Source organism: Arachis ipaensis, chromosome B06 (assembly GCF_000816755.2).
Source record: "Arachis ipaensis cultivar K30076 chromosome B06, Araip1.1, whole genome shotgun sequence".
NCBI lineage: Eukaryota > Viridiplantae > Streptophyta > Magnoliopsida > Fabales > Fabaceae > Arachis > Arachis ipaensis.
In genome coordinates this window covers 11,124,982-11,143,621 of record NC_029790.2, presented here as the reverse complement: position 1 = coordinate 11,143,621, position 18,640 = coordinate 11,124,982, and the positions used below count along the sequence as shown (strand labels likewise).

The 18,640-nt window shown below is 35.4% G+C and overlaps 2 protein-coding genes and 2 long non-coding RNA genes across 15 annotated transcripts; 3 read left to right on the top strand and 1 right to left on the bottom strand.

Annotated features, from left to right (window-relative positions):
• Positions 4,874–7,497, top strand: LOC107645986. 4 transcript variants are annotated; one of them, XR_002348308.1, is made up of 3 exons: positions 4,874–5,071; positions 6,102–6,619; positions 6,922–7,497. It is a non-coding gene; the product is annotated as an uncharacterized LOC107645986 (long non-coding RNA). The 4 variants fall into 4 exon arrangements; XR_002348307.1 differs by having other exon boundaries at positions 6,881–7,497; XR_001621609.2 differs by having other exon boundaries at positions 6,876–7,497.
• Positions 8,165–11,605, bottom strand: LOC110263156. 8 transcript variants are annotated; one of them, XR_002348300.1, is made up of 5 exons: positions 11,437–11,579; positions 9,976–10,097; positions 8,647–9,319; positions 8,488–8,573; positions 8,165–8,384 (listed from the first exon to the last, which is right to left on the bottom strand). XR_002348300.1 is itself a non-coding variant. In XM_021103965.1 (5 exons), exons 1-4 carry the CDS (start codon positions 10,637–10,639, stop codon positions 9,130–9,132), a joined length of 456 nt encoding a protein of 151 aa, XP_020959624.1. In that variant the 5' UTR covers positions 10,640–10,733; the 3' UTR covers positions 8,165–8,384; positions 8,488–9,129. The 8 variants fall into 8 exon arrangements, 5 of the variants coding, with proteins under 5 accessions (XP_020959624.1, XP_020959625.1, XP_020959621.1 ...); XR_002348302.1 differs by lacking the exon at positions 11,437–11,579 and adding exons at positions 10,404–10,468; positions 10,559–11,371 and having other exon boundaries at positions 8,488–9,319; positions 9,976–10,100; XR_002348301.1 differs by lacking the exon at positions 11,437–11,579 and adding exons at positions 10,404–10,468; positions 10,559–11,370 and having other exon boundaries at positions 8,488–9,319.
• Positions 12,438–13,967, top strand: LOC107648023. The gene is made up of 3 exons (XM_021105430.1): positions 12,438–12,653; positions 12,960–13,081; positions 13,739–13,967. Exons 1-3 carry the CDS (start codon positions 12,507–12,509, stop codon positions 13,965–13,967), a joined length of 498 nt encoding a protein of 165 aa, XP_020961089.1. The 5' UTR covers positions 12,438–12,506.
• LOC110263158 lies at positions 14,470–14,903 on the top strand. Of its 2 annotated transcripts, none has more exons than XR_002348304.1 (2): positions 14,470–14,568; positions 14,705–14,903. It is a non-coding gene; the product is annotated as an uncharacterized LOC110263158 (long non-coding RNA). The 2 variants fall into 2 exon arrangements; XR_002348303.1 differs by having other exon boundaries at positions 14,473–14,568; positions 14,674–14,903.

Below are 18,640 nucleotides of genomic sequence, written 5' to 3'. Positions count from 1 at the left end.
ATTGGCTTACCTCTGCTCTTTATTAACTTGGTCTGCAATTGTATCACAACTGCAAAAATGAGGGTTCTATGGAATGGAGAGGCCTTAGAGGAGTTCATCCCCTCTAGAAGGATCCGGCAAGGTGACCTCCTTTTCCCCTATATTTTTGTGCTCTGTATAGAAAGGTTATCCCAACTTATTAGCGCAACTTGTGATCATCAATTTTGGAAACCTATCAAGCTAAATAAAGACGGGCCGGCCTTATCTCATCTATGTTTTGCTGATGACTTGATTTTGTTCGCGGAGGCGGATGTGCGACAAGCAGAAATTATTAATAAAGTGCTGGAAGAATTTTGTAAAAGTTCTGGTAAAAAGTTGACAACGAAAAGACACGAATTTTCTTCTCTAATAATGTGGGTCATACTATAAGAGAGGAGATTAGCAACACTTTAAATTTTTCTAGGACTGATGATTTGGGTAAATATCTTGGGGTTCCTATATTACATTCCAAAGTTTCTAAGGATACATACAAGAATGTCATTAACAAGATGAATTCTTGACTCAACAACTGGAAAGCCTCTGTCCTGTCTCTAGCAGGAAGAACAACTTTGGTGAAATCTGTTCTTTTTTCTCTTCTTAGTTATACTATGCAAACTGCTATTTTACCCACATATACTTGTAATTTGATTGATCGTAAATGCAGGAATTTTCTTTGGAGCGACACAGAGCAGACCAAGAAAGTTCATCTCCTAAGTTGGGATAGGATCAACAAACCAAAGGTCTCGGGGGGCCTAGGATTGAAACATGCTAAGGATGTTAATCACTCCTTTATGATGAAATTAGGATGGGGTCTTGTTGCAAATAAAGACTCCCTTTGGGCCAGAGTGCTAAGATCCAAGTACAAGTGCGGTAGTGACATCCTCTCGAGAGTCAATAGGAAGAGTAGCATGTCAAATCTGTGGAAAGGGATTGTATCCGCTTGGCATGATGTCGAAAAGAACTCTATTTGGCATATCGGAGATGGATCTCAAATTAAATTTTGGGAGCACAATTGGGTGCCTAATTTGGACAGCTTGCAACAACACACCACTCAGGTAATTTTTCTTGGTGAATTAGAATCATCTCTAATAGACTTCCTTAATGTGTCAGGGGCATGGGATGAAGATAAGCTAAAGGAATGGCTTCCAGAGTCAATGGTTACAAGGATCATGGCCATGGCACCCCCATCTCCGTGGAAAGAAGCGGATTGCATTGCTTGGGCAAACACACATGACGGGTGTTTCAGCCTGAAATCGACCTACAAGTCTATCACTGAGGTTCAGTCTCCTCCAGATCGAGTTTTCAAACTTATCTGGAATTGGAAAGGTCCAGAACATATCCGCACCTTTCTCTGGTTAGTTGCTCACCAAGCAATCCTAATGAATACAGAGAGAGCAAGAAGACATTTAACTAACACAGCTGATTGTCCAAGATGCAACAATGCCAAAGAAACAACTTTACATGTATTGAGAGATTGTCCCTTTGCTAAGGATGTTTGGTATCGGCTTCTAAGACAAAGAGGAATACATGATTTCTTCAACCTGAATACTAGGGATTGAATTTGCAGCAACATTTCAGAGAAGGATGAGTGGTATTTGCTTGTTTGGAGTAGCCATCTCAGCTCTTTGGTTCTCGCGTAATAAGTTAATCTTTGAAGGAAAGCATATTCAACTAGCCACTGTCTCCCTGTCAATAAAAGCTAGAAGTGAAGAGATCATAAATCTTGAGACTCAATGGTCTCACCACAAGAATCAGCAGGTGAGATCCGAGCGTCTAATTCGGTGGAACCCCCTCCAGAACATTACCTCAAACTAAATGTTGATGGGTCTTTGTATGCCCAAAATAGCAATGCAACTTGTGGAGGTGTGTTTAGAGACCACCTAGGCATATTTGTGATGGGTTTCTCTTGCAATATTAGAAATTTCTCTATAACTCATGTTGAGTTATGGGCTGTTATTAAAGGACTTCAAATTGCAAATGCAAATGGGTTTCAAAAAATTGTAGTGGAGTCAGACTCTTGGACGGCAATTAACTTCATAAAAGAAGGTTGTTCTTCTGTCCACCCGTGCAACATGCTCATTGATGATATTAGGATTCTTGCCCGACGTCTTCAAAATGTAGTGTGGAATCATACTCTTCGTGAAGGAAATATGGTAGCAGATTTACTTGCTAAGAAAGGACAAGATCTTTCTGTTAGTTTGTGTTTTTTGTTTTGGGACTTTGCCCTCTCTTTCCACCAAAAAAAATAATTTAATTAATTTAATTGTAGTTCAACTATAATAACAATTTATAATGTATAAATTAGTTTTATTTATCATGTGCTCTAAGAACATAGGTTAAGATTACAAATTGAAATTTTTTTTATTAAAAATACAAAAAACTTAGATTTTCAATGCATTTGTTTTATATCTATTAAATAAAAAAATTAAAACCTTCTATTAATGATATGTTTATCATGTATAAAATTGCTTACTAATTTCTTCATGTTAGTGTTAATCTACGCCCTCTCCATATATGCAACAGAACTCAGTTTGAAATGGACTTTGGAGGCTGAAAATTCAAAATAAAATAAAAAATTTTATCCAAAAAGCACTACATGAGAGTCTGTTCATGATGGAGAAGCTACACCAACGATTCCCAACCACAACTACTATTTGCCCGTGCTGCAAACAAGTTGAATCGGTCTGCCATTGCCTCGTGGAATGTCAAACTGTAGCACGCCTTGAGCACCGTCGTGCCTCTTCCGACTGTACCTGGCACCTTCTTTGATTGGTGGTTCAGATTAATGGTTGCGCTAAATAGAGATGCAGAGAGAAGGAAGAAGCTTGACATAGCGGCGATTATTTGCTGGGGATGCTGGAAATCCAAAAACCTCATCACTTTTGAGAAAATGCAGACACCGACGGTGAAGATTTGGACAGTTGCAGCAAAATTAGCGCATGAATTGGATGGAGAAATGCAAATTTTGGAGACCCTTGACCAACGGAGTGATAACTTGGTTGTAATTGGATCGCGTCTCAAGTGTACTCTTCAAGTTGTTAGCATTTTCTTTATTCCTAATGTTGAATGTTAATGGGAGATTCCCAATTCTTTAGTTCGTTCCTGTTTGAACACTCTATTCATTTGCCTTTTAATGAATGACTTTTACCTTTGAAAAAAAAAATGGTAAGTTTATCATGTGCTCTAAAGACACATATTAGCTAAATCCTATATAAAATATGGAGTTAAATCCCAAATTGATCCCTGAGATTCACGAAATGTACCGATTTGGTCCTGACTTCCTAATTGCACTACTTATGTTATCGAGATTGAAAAAAAATACACCAAGTTGGTCCTTTTCCATTTTTCCGTCTAAGCTGCTTTTCGGCGAGAGTGTCCTGGCAAATGATTGCTAGGCTGGAGTGGCTAACGGTTACATGACATGGAAATTGAAAGTGTTTAACCCAATGTGGTCCCGATCCCCTTTTAACCCTAACTACAGAAGTAGCGCACCCAAGTTGCTATGCTGGTTAGAATGATGGTTGGACGTGCAAATGAAGGAGACTGGAGTTTTATTCGATCAACGACAAGGACGTCAAGTCGGAGTAGAGCCTCGCGAGTGCCAGAGCGGTGTGGGTGTAGGAAACGTCCTGTGCTCCGATGGTCTGGAACGGATACCCACCCAAATAAATCCTTCTTCGGATGCTCGAATTACAACGTGAGTGCGTCTTTAAGAATTGTTGTCGAGTTTTTTTATGCTAACTGTTAAATTTGCTGCTAACAGAGTAATGAAAAAAGATGGTGTAAATTTTTTCGATGGGCAGGCGTTGTAGAAGATGATAATGGGAAATTGAAAAGCGCTACAGCATATAACAATGAAGAAGTGAGCGTCAGTTTTGCTTTGAGGATCGGCAATTTGGAGGCTGAATTAAGGACCCATAAAATATATAATACAAATGTTAGGATTGCTGCTTTTTTTTCTTTGTTAGTTGTTGTCTTAGTTGTGAATTGTGATGGTAAAAATGCAACAATTGTGTTTGAAAGTATTTGTTTATGAATTTACGGGCACTCCTTGGATTATTGGTGTGGTTTGTGTAGATAGATTACAAAAATAATAACCAAACTGAATGAATAGAACAAGTAAACTGATAGCAGATTTTAATTATAATTAATACATTGTCAATGTAACACACTGTCAATAGACCACATAATGATAAACACTATAATACAGCCACCAGAAAGAAACACAAGAAGATCTCCAAGTTTAAAGGATTCTAAAGTATTTACTACCAAAAGTAAAGAACCATACAGTCTGGTTATGTACTATTCTTGAACGGAAATAACCCAAAAAAAAAACTAATTCTCAAATTCCATATGTAATCAAACATCAGCAACTAGTACATCCAATTATTTAGTGGTTTTCTTCCTTGGTGCTTTGAATCCTATAGTTGGAACAAACTTCAGAAAATTTGCTAATCTAAAAGATGTTGCTGCACTTGTTCCTTGCATGGGATCAACAGAAGCAGTTACTGGTAGTGGTGAGTTCCTCCTTTTAGTTGGTAATTTATGTAGCCTTTTTGTTGTTGGTGGTTGTGCCTGAGTAAAGTTAGGAAACTAGTTTGAATTAGTGTGAACAAGGAGCAATGACAAAAAAGTAAAAAACAAATGGTAGGAAGAATTTTTACCTCGTCTTGTGTTCCACCATAGTTTGGTTGGGATAAGTCAATCTCGGTAGCTTGGGGTGCAGCCACTGGTGGTGAAAAGTTGTCTGTAACAGCCACATGAGGAGGATTTTAGATACCTGCACTAGGAGGAGCTTTAACCACTTGGGGTGCTTCATTGGCAGTGTTGCTTGCTTCAGCTGCAGGTGTACTCCCAGTAGGAGACAAAGAAGCTTTCTCGGTAAAGAAGACAAAGAAGCTTCCTTCACGGCGCCTTGCCAAGGTCACTGCAGCTTTCGCGCGCGCCTCATCCAGCCGAGGAGAAGCATCAGAGAGCGTCACCATCTTGTGCGTTCCAGAGAGCGTCACCGTCTTTCTCGTTCTTCATCACCGTCATAAGCCTCTCCCTTCTAGTAATTCCATCCCTGTGATTTTTGTGATTTTAATTATTATAGCATTGTTGTGATTTTTGTAATTAATGTAATTTGATTTAATTTCTGTGATTTTATATTAGTTGTTGTTAATTTTGACAAAATGAAAAACTTAAGTATCAATGTGAAAGATTGTTGCTGGAGCTTCTGGGGTTGCTATTTTGCCTGGAATTGGGGTCTCATTAAGGGAAGTATTAATTAATTGTGTATTGACTCCTATTCAAGCGATTTCAATGGTAATTGAATATTTGGATGAGCTTATTTTGCTTTCTTGAAAAGAAAAAGGAAAAAGAAAAAGAAAAAAAGAAAAAGAAAAAAGAATCATATTTTTTAATTAACAGATATGATGAAAAGAAGCTTTGATTAAAAAAAGAAAAAAGGAACTGATTGTAGGAGTTCTTTAAGCTATCTAAAGTCTATAGCTTACTTTAGCATATTAGAAGAATCATGTTAGTTTATTCATTTATTTTTTTAATGAACTCTATTCGGCATCTTTGATCCGAGAAGAGCAAGCAAATACAACATTAAAATTTACATTATATGAACAAGCTTTCATCAAATCAACCATTTATATATTGAAACAGTATATGGTTTTGATTGGAATTGAGTCTCACTGATGTGATAGTGGAAACTATGTCTTATATGAACAATAAAAGATAGAAAATAAATTAAATGATATATTGATCTGCATAAAGCCATAAACTCAAGAGTCTATAGTTCAAATACAAATTCATTCCCAATTTCTCTGAATTCTTGCAAAACAATGAACTGCTTGTGTATTATTCCCTCTCATTTTCCCATCTATGCTCATCACTTCACCCCAGTTCTCATTTGGCTATGCTCTGAACTTAACAGAATGAACATTCATTTTATTTCAGATTTTGGCTTATTAACAATGTGTATTAGTCTTTACTTGTCTTCCCCTTAACATAGTTTATTATGTTTTGATGTTTCTTCATGTGTCGTTTAGGAAAAGAAAATTTAAAAGCTGACTAATTTTATGGTTCTCCAGGTCTTTTGCTGATGGATTTCCAAATACTTTTATAGAAAATGCAGAAGAGCTCCGAGGTCAACACATTGCTTTTCTGTGAGAAAGACTTTGAATTCAGAACTGTGGCATGCTTGTGCTGGCCCTCTTGTCTCTTTGCCTCAAGTGGGAAGTCTTGTTCATTACTTTCCCCAGGAACATAGTGAGCAGGTACATCTCTTCTTGTGATAAAATTTTCAGATAACTCTTTTTAAAATTTACTTCGTTAATACATAATTGCATATAGCTTTCCTTATGAATGTCTCTGTATGGCCTCTTATATGCATTCAGGATTTGTCTTAGGTTCTTCTTTGGCAAGTTAGCAATAACATAACACATAGCTAGGACCTGTATTTTTTAGTGATGCAGAATTATACAGTTCCCTGGTTTCTTTCTTTATTTCTTTTTGGTCTAATTAATCAATAAATCTGAAGTCATTCAATTTTTTGGGTGTTTTACTAATTCAGATTGCAGCATGGAATTGGTTTAGGTCCTACGTACTGGTACTTCCTAATATAAGACACATTGTCAATAATTTATTTTAGTATCTTTCTCATCCTAGTGTTCCTATATTGCTATTGTCATTCTTTGGGTATCTGCTTGTCAGGAAATGTTCAAGCTTAGTATTTCTTTATGATGCTATTTCATTCATTTTTCTCCAATTTTATGCACTATTAATAAATAATAATCGTGAATTTAGTTTATGGTGAATCAAGTCTTTTAAAGTTTTGCTAGTTGATCATTGTTCTTTTATTCTAGTTAAGGCTTTACAAACATTAAAGAAGGCTTTGGGGCTTCCTTCCAGGTATGGGTGGAATGGTGATCCTTGTGTTCCTCAACAACATCCATGGATTGGAGCAGACTGCCAGCTAAACAAGAGTAGCAGCAAATGGCTCATTGATGGACTGTAATTTCTTATTATCCTTATTCTTAGGTTTTTATTATACATTTTGTTGTACAGACCATTTAGTGGCATCTTAGCTTAATGGTTACCTGCTTATTCCATGCAGTCTTTTCTTTTTTGTTACAAAACCAAATATCATTTCTTTTTTTCCCCTTTACCACATAGCTCCTTAAGTAACAAATTAGAAGCCAATGGTTATAGGTGTCTCTGCCCACACAAAACTTACAATCAGATCCTGTTAATTTATTTTGGTTTTCAGACAATGTTTTCCTAAATCATTTGGGAAGTTTAAGTTTTGGTTTGCTTTGCTTTGCTTTGGTTTATGAAAACATCCCTTTCTATGTTCCATTTTTGAACGTCCATATCAACTCCACTCTGCACTTGACAAAGAAGTTTGTACCACTAGGGCATGATGCCATTATGTTCATGTTGAAAACTCAAAATGAATATTTAATCTCAATATTATTTGTTATTTCATGTTGTTTCTGTTGATGAACAGTGGTCTTGACAATCAAGATCTAAAGGGCTTCTTGCTAGATGACATATCCAGACTACACAATCTACAAACCCTGTGAGATAAGTAGATTATTTTGCGTTTAAGGCAAAGTTATTGTGTACCCGTATTTCAGATTTGTTGAGTTGATCCTATTTTCATAGTTCATAAAACACATGGTATAATTCCAATGTGTAATTCTCATGTTCAACACTGTTGAGTTGGAAATCAGTAAAAATGTATAAAATCCATGGGGAAAGATATTCTTTATATGATATATTCATGATGCTGTTTTTTTTTTCCAATGGTAGTGGATAATCTTTGTCAAGAAATTACTCCCATTTGTAAAAGCTAACCAAGGTTGAAACTAGCCTAAGAAGGTATTAGGGAAGTTGAGGCCATCACTTGAGTAAATTGAAACTTTGGAATTAGGGAGATCAAGGGGATCTTTGAAACATCCCATGAACATTCTATTCTCATTGGCAGTAATACATGCATTGTATTAATTCTTGTTAGAATTCTGGTCTAGTTAAATCATGTTGAAAGGTGGAATGGTTGCTTCTAGTATTGTAGAAAGTTCATGATAGGCTCTCTCAGCATTCAAGAGAACACAAAGTCAGCGAATTATCAAAGCACCTCATCTAGAGCATTAAAAAATAGAATTTAATAACTAAAGGTAAAAATATAAGCAAATACAATATTTTAGTGAAACTGCATAAATAAAGATAAAATTTTGGAACAAGGAAAAAGCATAGTTCTCCAACAGAGAATTGTCTATCCGAAATTTGTCCACCAGAAAAACAACAATCTGTCGGAAGTGCTGAGGATCTTTTGCAATAGCTGCATGAACATCGAGAACTAGTATTACAACCTGTTTGATTTTTTTAATTAAAAAAAGGAAGATGAATCACTGATAATTCCAGTAAATTTCCTATTCCAGAAAGCAAAATTTTGGTGTATTAAAATGAATTTACCTTTAGTATGAATGCAATCTATATCCTGCAGTATGAACATAGTAGTGTTACCATGCGCTATCTGGTGACTAGAAGATCGTGCGATCCTAAACTCCTGTTAAAAAATAGAAACCAAACAAATTTTTCAGTACACCTTTCAAAGAACAAATAGAGACTAACCTTAAGGGAATGATGAATACCAACACATCTCTTGACAAGAATTTAAAGCAGCAACATTCATTGTATAGACTGCGAGTTTAAGTGGTGGTGTTTTGTTTAAGAGTATGTAGTATTAACTCTTGACAAGAATCTTTTCAGTATTTTGACAGTTAAAATAACTAAAAATATATTTTAACTCTTATCTTCTTCAGTAGAGGTGTCATCTTCCTCATTCGGTCTAGCTTTGTAATGGGATCCTCAGTACCGCCAGTGCCTCCATCCATCATAGCTGTTGTGCCAGCACCATCAATATCAGAACTAAAGCCACCTCTTACATCATGGTCATGATCTGCACTGGTGAACTCTTGTGTATTTTGGCATTCTTGACTTCTCACCTCACAGTCGTGCTTCTCAGTGACACTAGCTTCATTGCTTGAGGTTTTTACTTGATCTCTGTTATGCTTCAGTGTAGATGCAGTTCATCCTGCCTTTGTAGCATTTTTGCTATAGTATCCTGACTCTTCTCTCTCTTCCAGGGGTTCCACCGATCACTCCATCCATATCTACAGAAGTATTCTCGTAATTCTCTTCGTTTTCAAGAGTTCTCTGCATAGCCTTTAATTGCTCCTGTTGCTTAGCAAAGAGTACTTGCATCTCCTCAGTAGTGGAATAAAATGCATGTAGTTGTATTTCCCTGCATGACATCAATGAGCTTCAGTGGCAAAATCAAAGCATAATGCAGGTGTAGATGTTGCCTCATAAAGTTAAAGTGCCAATCAGCATTTAATACAAACAGTGCATCGCTGCAGCATGTTAACCAACATGGACTCCTAAACAAAGCTGATTAACTTAGCATGAATGACATATCCAACAGATGAATACTAGGATCTGCAATTTTTACTGCAATGACATTGTTGAGTAGTCCATTCTAATAAATACAACAAAAACTATTCAGCCGTGGTCCTACTTTTATTTAGGCTCAATTGCTTTGCTAATTGCTTTCATATTCTTTTAGATGTTTATACATCCTTTATTCTTCATATTTTCAGGATAGCTAAAATCCATTCAGAATCTATGATAGTAATGTTCACATAACCATAATATACACACTAGTGATAATTCTAATTAAGAAGTCATAGAATTCCCGCTCCTGTCTATTTTAATCACCAATTTAAGAAAAAATGTTATATGTAAACTGTAAAGCAAGCCAAAGAATTACAATATTCAAGTAAAGTAGCCCATGCTTCGATGTCCTCTAATATTTTTTTCTACATACAGATTCATTCTTACATAACTTTCAAACTACAGTTGTTCGGTGATCATATTAAACAGAAACAACTTGTTCCTTACCAAAGCATAAGTCTTTCCTTGGCACCTTTTAATCTCCTCCTCTCAAAATCTAGATCCTGCATTGTGGCATTTATCTCAAGCTTAAGAATAGAAACTTTATCCCATGCTTCTTCTCGAGCTTCCTGCTAACAACAGCAACAAATATTTTCAGTTTCACATAAAGAAACTTCACCACCAAAAAGAAAAATAAGAGCTAAAAATAAATAAATAAAAAGATAGAAGAGAATAGGGGGGATATTGAATTAGAAAGATGAAGCAACTTATTAATTAGAATTTCTCAGTCTAGCAACATATAAATAAGATACTGTCACTCTGAAGTCTCACGGAAATAAGTCATTAACAGTAACAGCAATCGGTGGAAAGCAGACATCATTAAACAAACACCTTTATACAAAAACATTCTTGGAACATGAAATTCCGATTTCTACCTTTTCACTGTCAAGCTCTTTGCTTAATCTTCTTGTTTCCTCTTCAAGTTCTTCTATTTTCTGCTCTATGAATTTGCATTTTCGATCAGCGAGATAGTAACCAAATCCAAAATATGAAAATGGGACATAATACACACACAAAACCATATGATTACCTTTGTTTGATTTGCAGTGGTCAGCTTCTCCTCATGCAATTCAGTTTTCAACTGGCGAACCTCATTATCAAACACAACCATCTTTTGCCTAGTATCCTCCTACAACAAAATGGAACGAAGGCACAAACCTATTTATGAAATACACAAGTTATCGGCCATTGTAGGCTAAACATAAGCAAAACCATACCAGTTTGGACCTTAAGGTTTCAACTAACAAACACCTTTCTCTCTCTAACTCCTACAACATACAGAAAGAATGACAGCTTATAAGCTTCAAAAGCAAAGGGAGTACAGTTTTTTACTTTAGCGACAAAACCTTCAAATAGTAAAAAGTTTTTCATACTACTTAGACAAAGATTTAAAGGCATGCATAACAAGATAATAAGACAAACAACTTTGACCAAGCGCGTATCTAAAACTAGTTAAGGAGATGGATAGGCTAAACTTATTAATCACCTAAGCAGAGCAATGATATTGGAATATTTAACAGCACAATAGATTTATCAGAAGCAACACCATTTTTCCAAGGAAGTACAATGTGGACATGATTAGATACAATAACAGATTCAGAAAAGAAGGTGAAAAAAGAAACAACCATTCTCTGCATACAAACACAAGAAAGTCAAATTACTACAGAAAAATTACATGAAAATCCAGCACACAATTACTTAACCAGCACACAATAACCTCGGAAAATCCAGCTAATCAGCAAATCAATTTGAAACAAATAACAGGTATTATCATAAATCAATTGCTAAACCCTAAACCAGCAAGCAGACGCCAAGGAGATGGCTGTGAAGTGCGAAACTGCGAACAGAGTATTACTTACCGGCGGCGAGGTGGAAGGCGAGCGACGGCGACGAGAGAGGACGCGACACCGGCGAACAGAGAGAAGGCGTGTTCGGCGATGACAACGACGCGGTGGGGGCTACAGTGGTCAAACCCGTCGCTGCGGGGGCTGCGCGAACCCCTGGAAGAGAGAAGTTGCAGGATACCATAGCAAAAATGTGGATCAACTGCATCTACACTGTTCGCCGAACTCGCCTTCTCTCTGTTCGCCGGTGTCGCGTCCTCTCTCATCGCCGTCGCTCGCCTTCCACCTCGCCGCCGGTAACTAATACTCTGTTCGCAGTTTCGCACTTCACAGCCATCTCCTTGGCGTCTGCTTGCTGGTTTAGGGTTTAGCAATTGATTTCTGATAATACCTATTATTTGTTTCAAATTGATTTGCTGATTAGCTGGATTTTCCGAGGTTATTGTGTGCTGGTTAAGTAATTGTGTGTTGGATTTTCATGTAATTTTTCTGTAGTAATTTGACTTTCTTGTGTTTGTATGCAGAGAATGGTTGTTTCTTTTTTCACCTTCTTTTCTGAATCTGTTATTGTATCTAATCACGTCCACATTGTACTTCCTTGGAAAAATGGTGTTGCTTCTGATAAATCTATTGTGCTGTTAAATATTCCAATATCATTGCTCTGCTTAGGTGATTAATAAGTTTAGCCTATCCATCTCCTTAACTAGTTTTAGATACGCGCTTGGTCAAAGTTGTTTGTCTTATTATCTTGTTATGCATGCCTTTAAATCTTTGTCTAAGTAGTATGAAAAACTTTTTACTATTTGAAGGTTTTGTCGCTAAAGTAAAAAACTGTACTCCCTTTGCTTTTGAAGCTTATAAGTTGTCATTCTTTCTGTATGTTGTAGGAGTTAGAAAGAGAAAAGGTGTTTGTTAGTTGAAACCTTGAGGTCCAAACTGATATGGTTTTGCTTATGTTTAGCCTACAATGGCCGATAACTTGTGTATTTCATAAATAGGTTTGTGCCTTCGTTCCATTTTGTTGTAGGAGGATACTAGGCAAAAGACGGTTGTGTCTGATAATGAGGTTCGCCAGTTGAAAACTGAATTGTATGAGGAGAAGCTGACCACTGCAAATCAAACAAAGGTAATCATATGGTTTTGTGTGTGTATTATGTCCCCTTTTCATATTTTGGATTTGGTTACTATCTCGCTGATCGAAAATGCAAATTCATAGAGCAGAAAATAGAAGAACTTGAAGAGGAAACAAGAAGATTAAGCAAAGAGCTTGACAGTGAAAAGGTAGATATCGGAATTTCATGTTCCAAGAATGTTTTTGTATAAAGGTGTTTGTTAATGATGTCTGCTTTTCCACCGATTGATGTTACTATTAATGACTTATTTCCATGAGACTTTAGAGTATGACAGTATCTTATTTATATGTTGCTAGACTGAGAAATTCTAATTAATAAGTTGCTTCAGCTTTCTAATTCAATATCCCCCCTATTCTCTTCTATATTTTTATTTATTTTTTTAGCACTTATTTTTCTTTTTGGTGGTGAAGTTTCTTTGTGTGAAACTGAAAATATTTGTTGCTGTTGTTAGCAGGAAGCTCGAGAAGAAGCATGGGATAAAGTTTCTATTCTTGAGCTTGAGATAAATGCCACAATGCGGGATCTAGATTTTGAGAGGAGGAGATTAAAAGGTGCCAAGGAAAGACTTATGCTTTGGTAAGGAACAAGTTGTTTCTGTTTAATATGATCACCGGACAACTGTAGTTTGAAAGTTATGTAAGAATGAATCTGTATGTAGAAAAGAATATTAGAGGACATCGTAGCATGGGCTACTTTACTTGAATATTGTAATTCTTTGGCTTGCTTTACAGTTTACATGTAGCATTTTTTTCTTAAATTGGTGATTAAAATAGACAGGAGTGGGAATTCTATGACTTCTTAATTAGAATTATCACTAGTGTGTATATTATGGTTATGTGAATATTACTATCATAGATTCTGAATGGATTTTAGCTATCCTGAAAATATGAAGAATAAAGGATGTGTAAACATCTAAAAGAATATGGAAGCAATTAGCAGAACAATTGAGCCTAAATAAAAGTAGGACCACGGCTGAATAGTTTTTGTTGTATTTATTAGAATGGACTACTCAACAATGTCATTGCAGTAAAAATTGCAGATCCTAGTATTCATCTGTTGGATATGTCATTCATGCTAAGTTAGTCAGCTTTGTTTATGAGTCCCTGTTGGTTAACATGCTGCAGCATTGCACTGTTTGTATTAAATGCTGATTGGCACTTTAACTTTATGAGGCAACATCTACACCTGCATTATGCTTTGATTTTGCCACTGAAGCTCATTGATGTCATGCAGGGACACACAACTACGGGCATTTTATTCCACTACTGAGGAAATGCAAGTACTCTTTGCTAAGCAACAGGTGCAATTAAAGGCTATGCAGAGAACTCTTGAAAACGAAGAGAATTACAAGAATACTTTTGTAGATATGGATGGAGTGATCGGTGGAACCCCTGGAAGAGAGAAGTTGCAGGATACTATAGCAAAAATGCTACAAAGGCAGGATGAACTGCATCTACACTGAAGCACAACAGAGATCAAGTAAAAACCTAAAGCAATGAAGCTAGTGTCACTGAGAAGCATGATTGTGTGGTGAGAAGTCAAGAATGCCAAAATACACAAGAGTTCACCAGTGCAGATCATGACCATGATGTAAGAGGTGGCTTTGGTTCTGATATTGATGGTGCTGGCACAACAGCTATGATGGATGGAGGCGCTGGCGGTACTGAGGATCCCATTACAAAGCTAGACCGAATGAGGAAGATGACACCTCTACTGAAGAAGATAAGAGTTAAAATATATTTTAGTTATTTTAACTGTCAAAATACTGAAAAGATTCTTGTCAAGAGTTAATACTACATACTCTTAAATAAAACACCACCACTTAAACTCGCAGTCTCTGCAATGAATGTTGCTGCTTTAGATTCTTGTCAAGAAATGGTGTTGATATTCATCATTCCCTTAAGGTTAGTCTCTGTTTGTTCTTTGAAAGATGTACTGAAAAATTTGTTTGGTTTCTATTTTTTAACAGGAGTTTAGGATCGCACGTTCTTCTAGTCACCAGATAGCGCATGGTGACACTACTATGTTCATATTGCAGGATATAGATTACATTCATACTAAAGGTAAATTCATTTTAATACACCAAAATTTCGCTTTTTGGAATAGGCAATTTACTGGAATTATCAATGATTCATCTTCCTTTTTTTTAATTAAAAAAAATCAAACAGGTTGTAATACTAGTTCTCGATGTTCATGCAGTTATTGCAAAAGATTCTCAGCACTTCCGACATATTGTTGTTTTTCTGGTGGACAAATTTCGGATAGACAATTCTCTGTTGGAGAACTATGTTTTTTTCTTGTTCCAAAATTTTATCTTTATTTATGCAGTTTCACTAAAATATTGTATTTGCTTATATTTTTACCTTTAGTTATTAAATTCTATTTTTTTAATGCTCTAGATGAGGTGCTTTGATAATTCGCCAACTTTGTGTTCTCTTGAATGCTGAGAGAGTCTATCATGAACTTTCTACAATACTAGATGGGGAACCCTATTTGGATTTTACATCAATTATGGTTCAGGTTGGTTGACTTTTCTGCCAGCTTGAATAGCAAGATATATATATATATATGAAGCAACCATTCCACCTTTCAACATGATTTAACTAGACCAGAATTCTAACAAGAATTAAAATAATGCATGTATTACTGCCAATGAGAATAGAATGTTCATGGGATGTTTCAAAGATCCCCTTGATCTCCCTAATTCCAAAGTTTCAATTTACTCAAGTGATGGCCTCAACTTTCCTAATACCCTCTTAGGCTAGTTTCAACCTTGGTTAGCTTTTACAAATGGGAGTAATTTCTTGACAAAGATTATCCACTACCATTGGAAAAAAAAAACAGCATCATGAATATATCATATAAAGAATATATTTTCCCATGGATTTTATACATTTTTATTGCTCAACAACTGCTGCTCAATTCACAAGGATTAGAGCTGTTACTGATTTCCAACTCAACAGTGTTGAACATGAGAATCACACATTAGAATTGTACCATGTGTTTTATGAACTATGAAAATAGGATCAACTCAACAAATCTGAAATACGGGTACACAATAACTTTGCCTTAAACGCAAAATAATCTACTTATCTCACAGGGTTTGTAGATTGTGTAGTCTGGATATGTCATCTAGCAAGAAGTCCTTTAGATCTTGATTGTCAAGACCACTGTTCATCAACAGAAACAACATGAAATAACAAATAATATTGAGATTAAATATTCATTTTGAGTTTTTAACATGAACACAATGGCATCATGCCCTAGTGGTACAAACTCCTTTGTCAAGTGCAGAGTGGAGTTGATATGGACATTCAAAAATGGATCATAGAAAGGGATGTTTTCATAAACCAAAGCAAAGCAAAGCAAACCAAAACTTAAACTTCCCAAATGATTTAGGAAAACTAGAGACTCGAGTTTATGGCTTTATGCAGATCAATATATCATTTAATTTATTTTCTACCTTTTATTGTTCATATAAGACGTAGTTTCCACTATCACATCAGTGAGACTCAATTTCAATCAAAACCATACACTGTTTCAATATATAAATGGTTGATTTGATGAAAGCTTGTTCATGTAATGTAAATTTTAATGCTGTATTTGCTTGCTCTTCTCGGATCAAAGATGCCGAATAGAGTTAATTAAAAAAATAAATGAATAAACTAACATGATTCTTCAAATATGCTCAAGTAAGCTATAGACTTTAGATAGCTTAAAGAACTCCTACAATCAGTTCTTTTTTTCTTTTTTAATCAAAGTTTCTTTTCATCATATCTGTTAATTAAAAAACATGATTCTTTTTTCTTTTCCTTTTTTTCTTTTTTCTTTTTCCTTTTTCTTTTCAAGAAAATAAAATAAGTTCATCCAAATATTCAGTTATCATTGAAATCGCTAGAATAGGAGCCAATACACAATCAATTAATACTTCCCTTAATGAGACCCCAATTTCAAGCAAAATAGCAACCCCATAAGCTCCAGCAACAATCTGTCACATTGATGCTTAAGTTTTTTATTTTGTCAAAATTAACAACAACTAATATAAAATCACAGAAATCAAACCAAATTACATTAATTACAAAAATCACAACAATGCTATAATAATTAAAATCACAAAAATCATAGGGAGGGAATCACTAAAAGGGAGAGGCTGACGACGGTGATAAAGAACGAGGAAGACGGTAATGCTCTCTAGAACGCACAAGACAGGGACGCTCTCTGGAACGCACAAGATGGCAAGGCTCTCTGGAACGCACAAGATGGCAACGCTCTTTGACGCTTCTCCTCGGCTGGATGAGGCACACGCGAAAGCTGCAGTAACCTTGGCAGGGCGCTGTGGAGGAAGCTTCTTTGTCTTCTTTACCGGGGAGGAGAGGCGAGATTGAAGAGAAGAGAAGGAAATACAAAGTGATATGAAGGGATATGAAGGGAAGGGATATGTGAGAAGGATTTAGATTCTCTAAAGTTTGAATTTCACTTTAGAGAGGAAAGTGTGATCTCTCACCATTTATTTTATAGGTGGAACCAAAAATAAATATGAGAGAGAAACTATTTAAGGGTAGAAGATCACACTTTATCCTCTAAAGTACAAATTTAAAATTTAGAGGATCCAAATTCATGTGAGAAACCAGCAAACTAAAGAATATATATTTTTTTAGTATTAAATTAGTGATATGATATATAATTTTAAAAAAAAAATCTGATGCTGACATGAAAAATAAATTTTATATGACTTATTATTATTTGTCTATATTTTAAATGTATTGGTACGTATGAATTTATCATTTTACCGAAGCAAATACCATTGTAGATAGTTGATAGATTTACTATTTCGCAAACTAGTCCACCAACACCAAGTTATCTGCTAAATGCAATACATCCTTTATTTTTTTTGGTCAAGAGTTTTTTAGGCTTAGGCCTCATATTTTTTCGATAGGTACACATGTTCATCGGAAAAAAATTACTATAATTGGGCTGGGCTTGTATCAGGAAAAAAATTATTTTCGTAAGAGTGAGTCTATTCTAGATTGTAATGGACTAAAGTGAAAAATCCCTATCGTGGGACGCACATCCAGGATCTAACAAATTACCAAGCGATTATTATGGCCGAGTGGTAAAACTTATGAGATGATTGCCTATTCCATACACTTGACAGTTGACAACTAAAACACCAGAAAAGTAACCATCCGTGAAATTGTAATTTGTTGAATTGCATGCTCTTCGTTCTTCTAACATGTACACCTGCAAATAATAAACAATACATAAGGTGGAGATATTCCAAATCATAGAGCTATGAGAGATTAAAAAACGAACATTAGAGCATTCGTGACCTTAGCTTTCAATAGTTGCACGTGACATGCATGTTGAAAAAAAAAGAAAAAAAAAATAGGGTAGGGCAAAGGCCAATAATAATAGGATATATTAATCCTATAAAAGTATAAAAAAAAAAAGAAGAAGAAACAAATGGAGCATTCGGAAAAGGACGTAATCCACAAAGTGGTTAATGCAAAGTGGGATGTTAAGAACAAAAATTCAAGTTAAGCAGAATTTGCGACTGTACGTCAGTGTTTGGTCCCGTTCGCTATCAATAATAATGATTAATGATTAATAATGCTATGTATGTAGGGTGTTTGGCGGAGCAATAAAGAAAATAGAATGCATGTATATACAAATTGTTAAATACAAAATAAGACATTATTTAAGTCATTATTCCTATCGGCTTTTCATAAACAAAAAAAGCCAAAAAATAATTAAAACAAAACAAATGGTACCATTGAACTATCCTACGAAAGTTCCAGGTACCTTCCTTACACACGATAGTGCAAAGATTCAACTCTAGTGTTGCTACTCCCACCCGGAGGTGCAAAAGACAACCTTTAATATAACAATTCATCTCAGTATCCTTTTTAAACTCCGCATATATTACAATGAAAACATTTAATGTAACACAATAAAATAAGACCATTGTGTTTGTGTGTGCACTTGTTAAAAAAGTTTTAAATAATAATTAATGGGAGTCTCAAATAAAAACGTTTAAAACATTTTTTTAAGATATTTTTTAGTAATTAAAATTCAATACATATATCAATTAAATTATGTTATTTTTATCAAAATTAGATCAGATAAATTAATTTG

Bases quoted from the DNA above. Each gene is read 5' to 3' on its own strand.
- LOC110263156 (XM_021103962.1), bottom strand. From the start codon at position 11,580: ATGCAGTTGATCCACATTTTTGCTATGGTATCCTGCAACTTCTCTCTT. The intron at 10,101-11,436 runs GTGTCGCGTCCT...TGCTGTTGTTAG, and splicing joins CGCCTTCTCTCTGTTCGCCG to CAGGAAGCTCGAGAAGAAGC. The intron at 9,320-9,975 runs GTAAGGAACAAG...GATGTCATGCAG, and splicing joins AAGGAAAGACTTATGCTTTG to GGAAATACAACTACATGCAT.
- LOC107648023 (XM_021105430.1), top strand. From the start codon at position 12,507: ATGGTTTTGTGTGTGTATTATGTCCCCTTTTCATATTTTGGATTTGGT. The intron at 12,654-12,959 runs GTAGATATCGGA...TGTTGTTAGCAG, and splicing joins AAGAGCTTGACAGTGAAAAG to GAAGCTCGAGAAGAAGCATG. The intron at 13,082-13,738 runs GTAAGGAACAAG...GATGTCATGCAG, and splicing joins AAGGAAAGACTTATGCTTTG to GGACACACAACTACGGGCAT.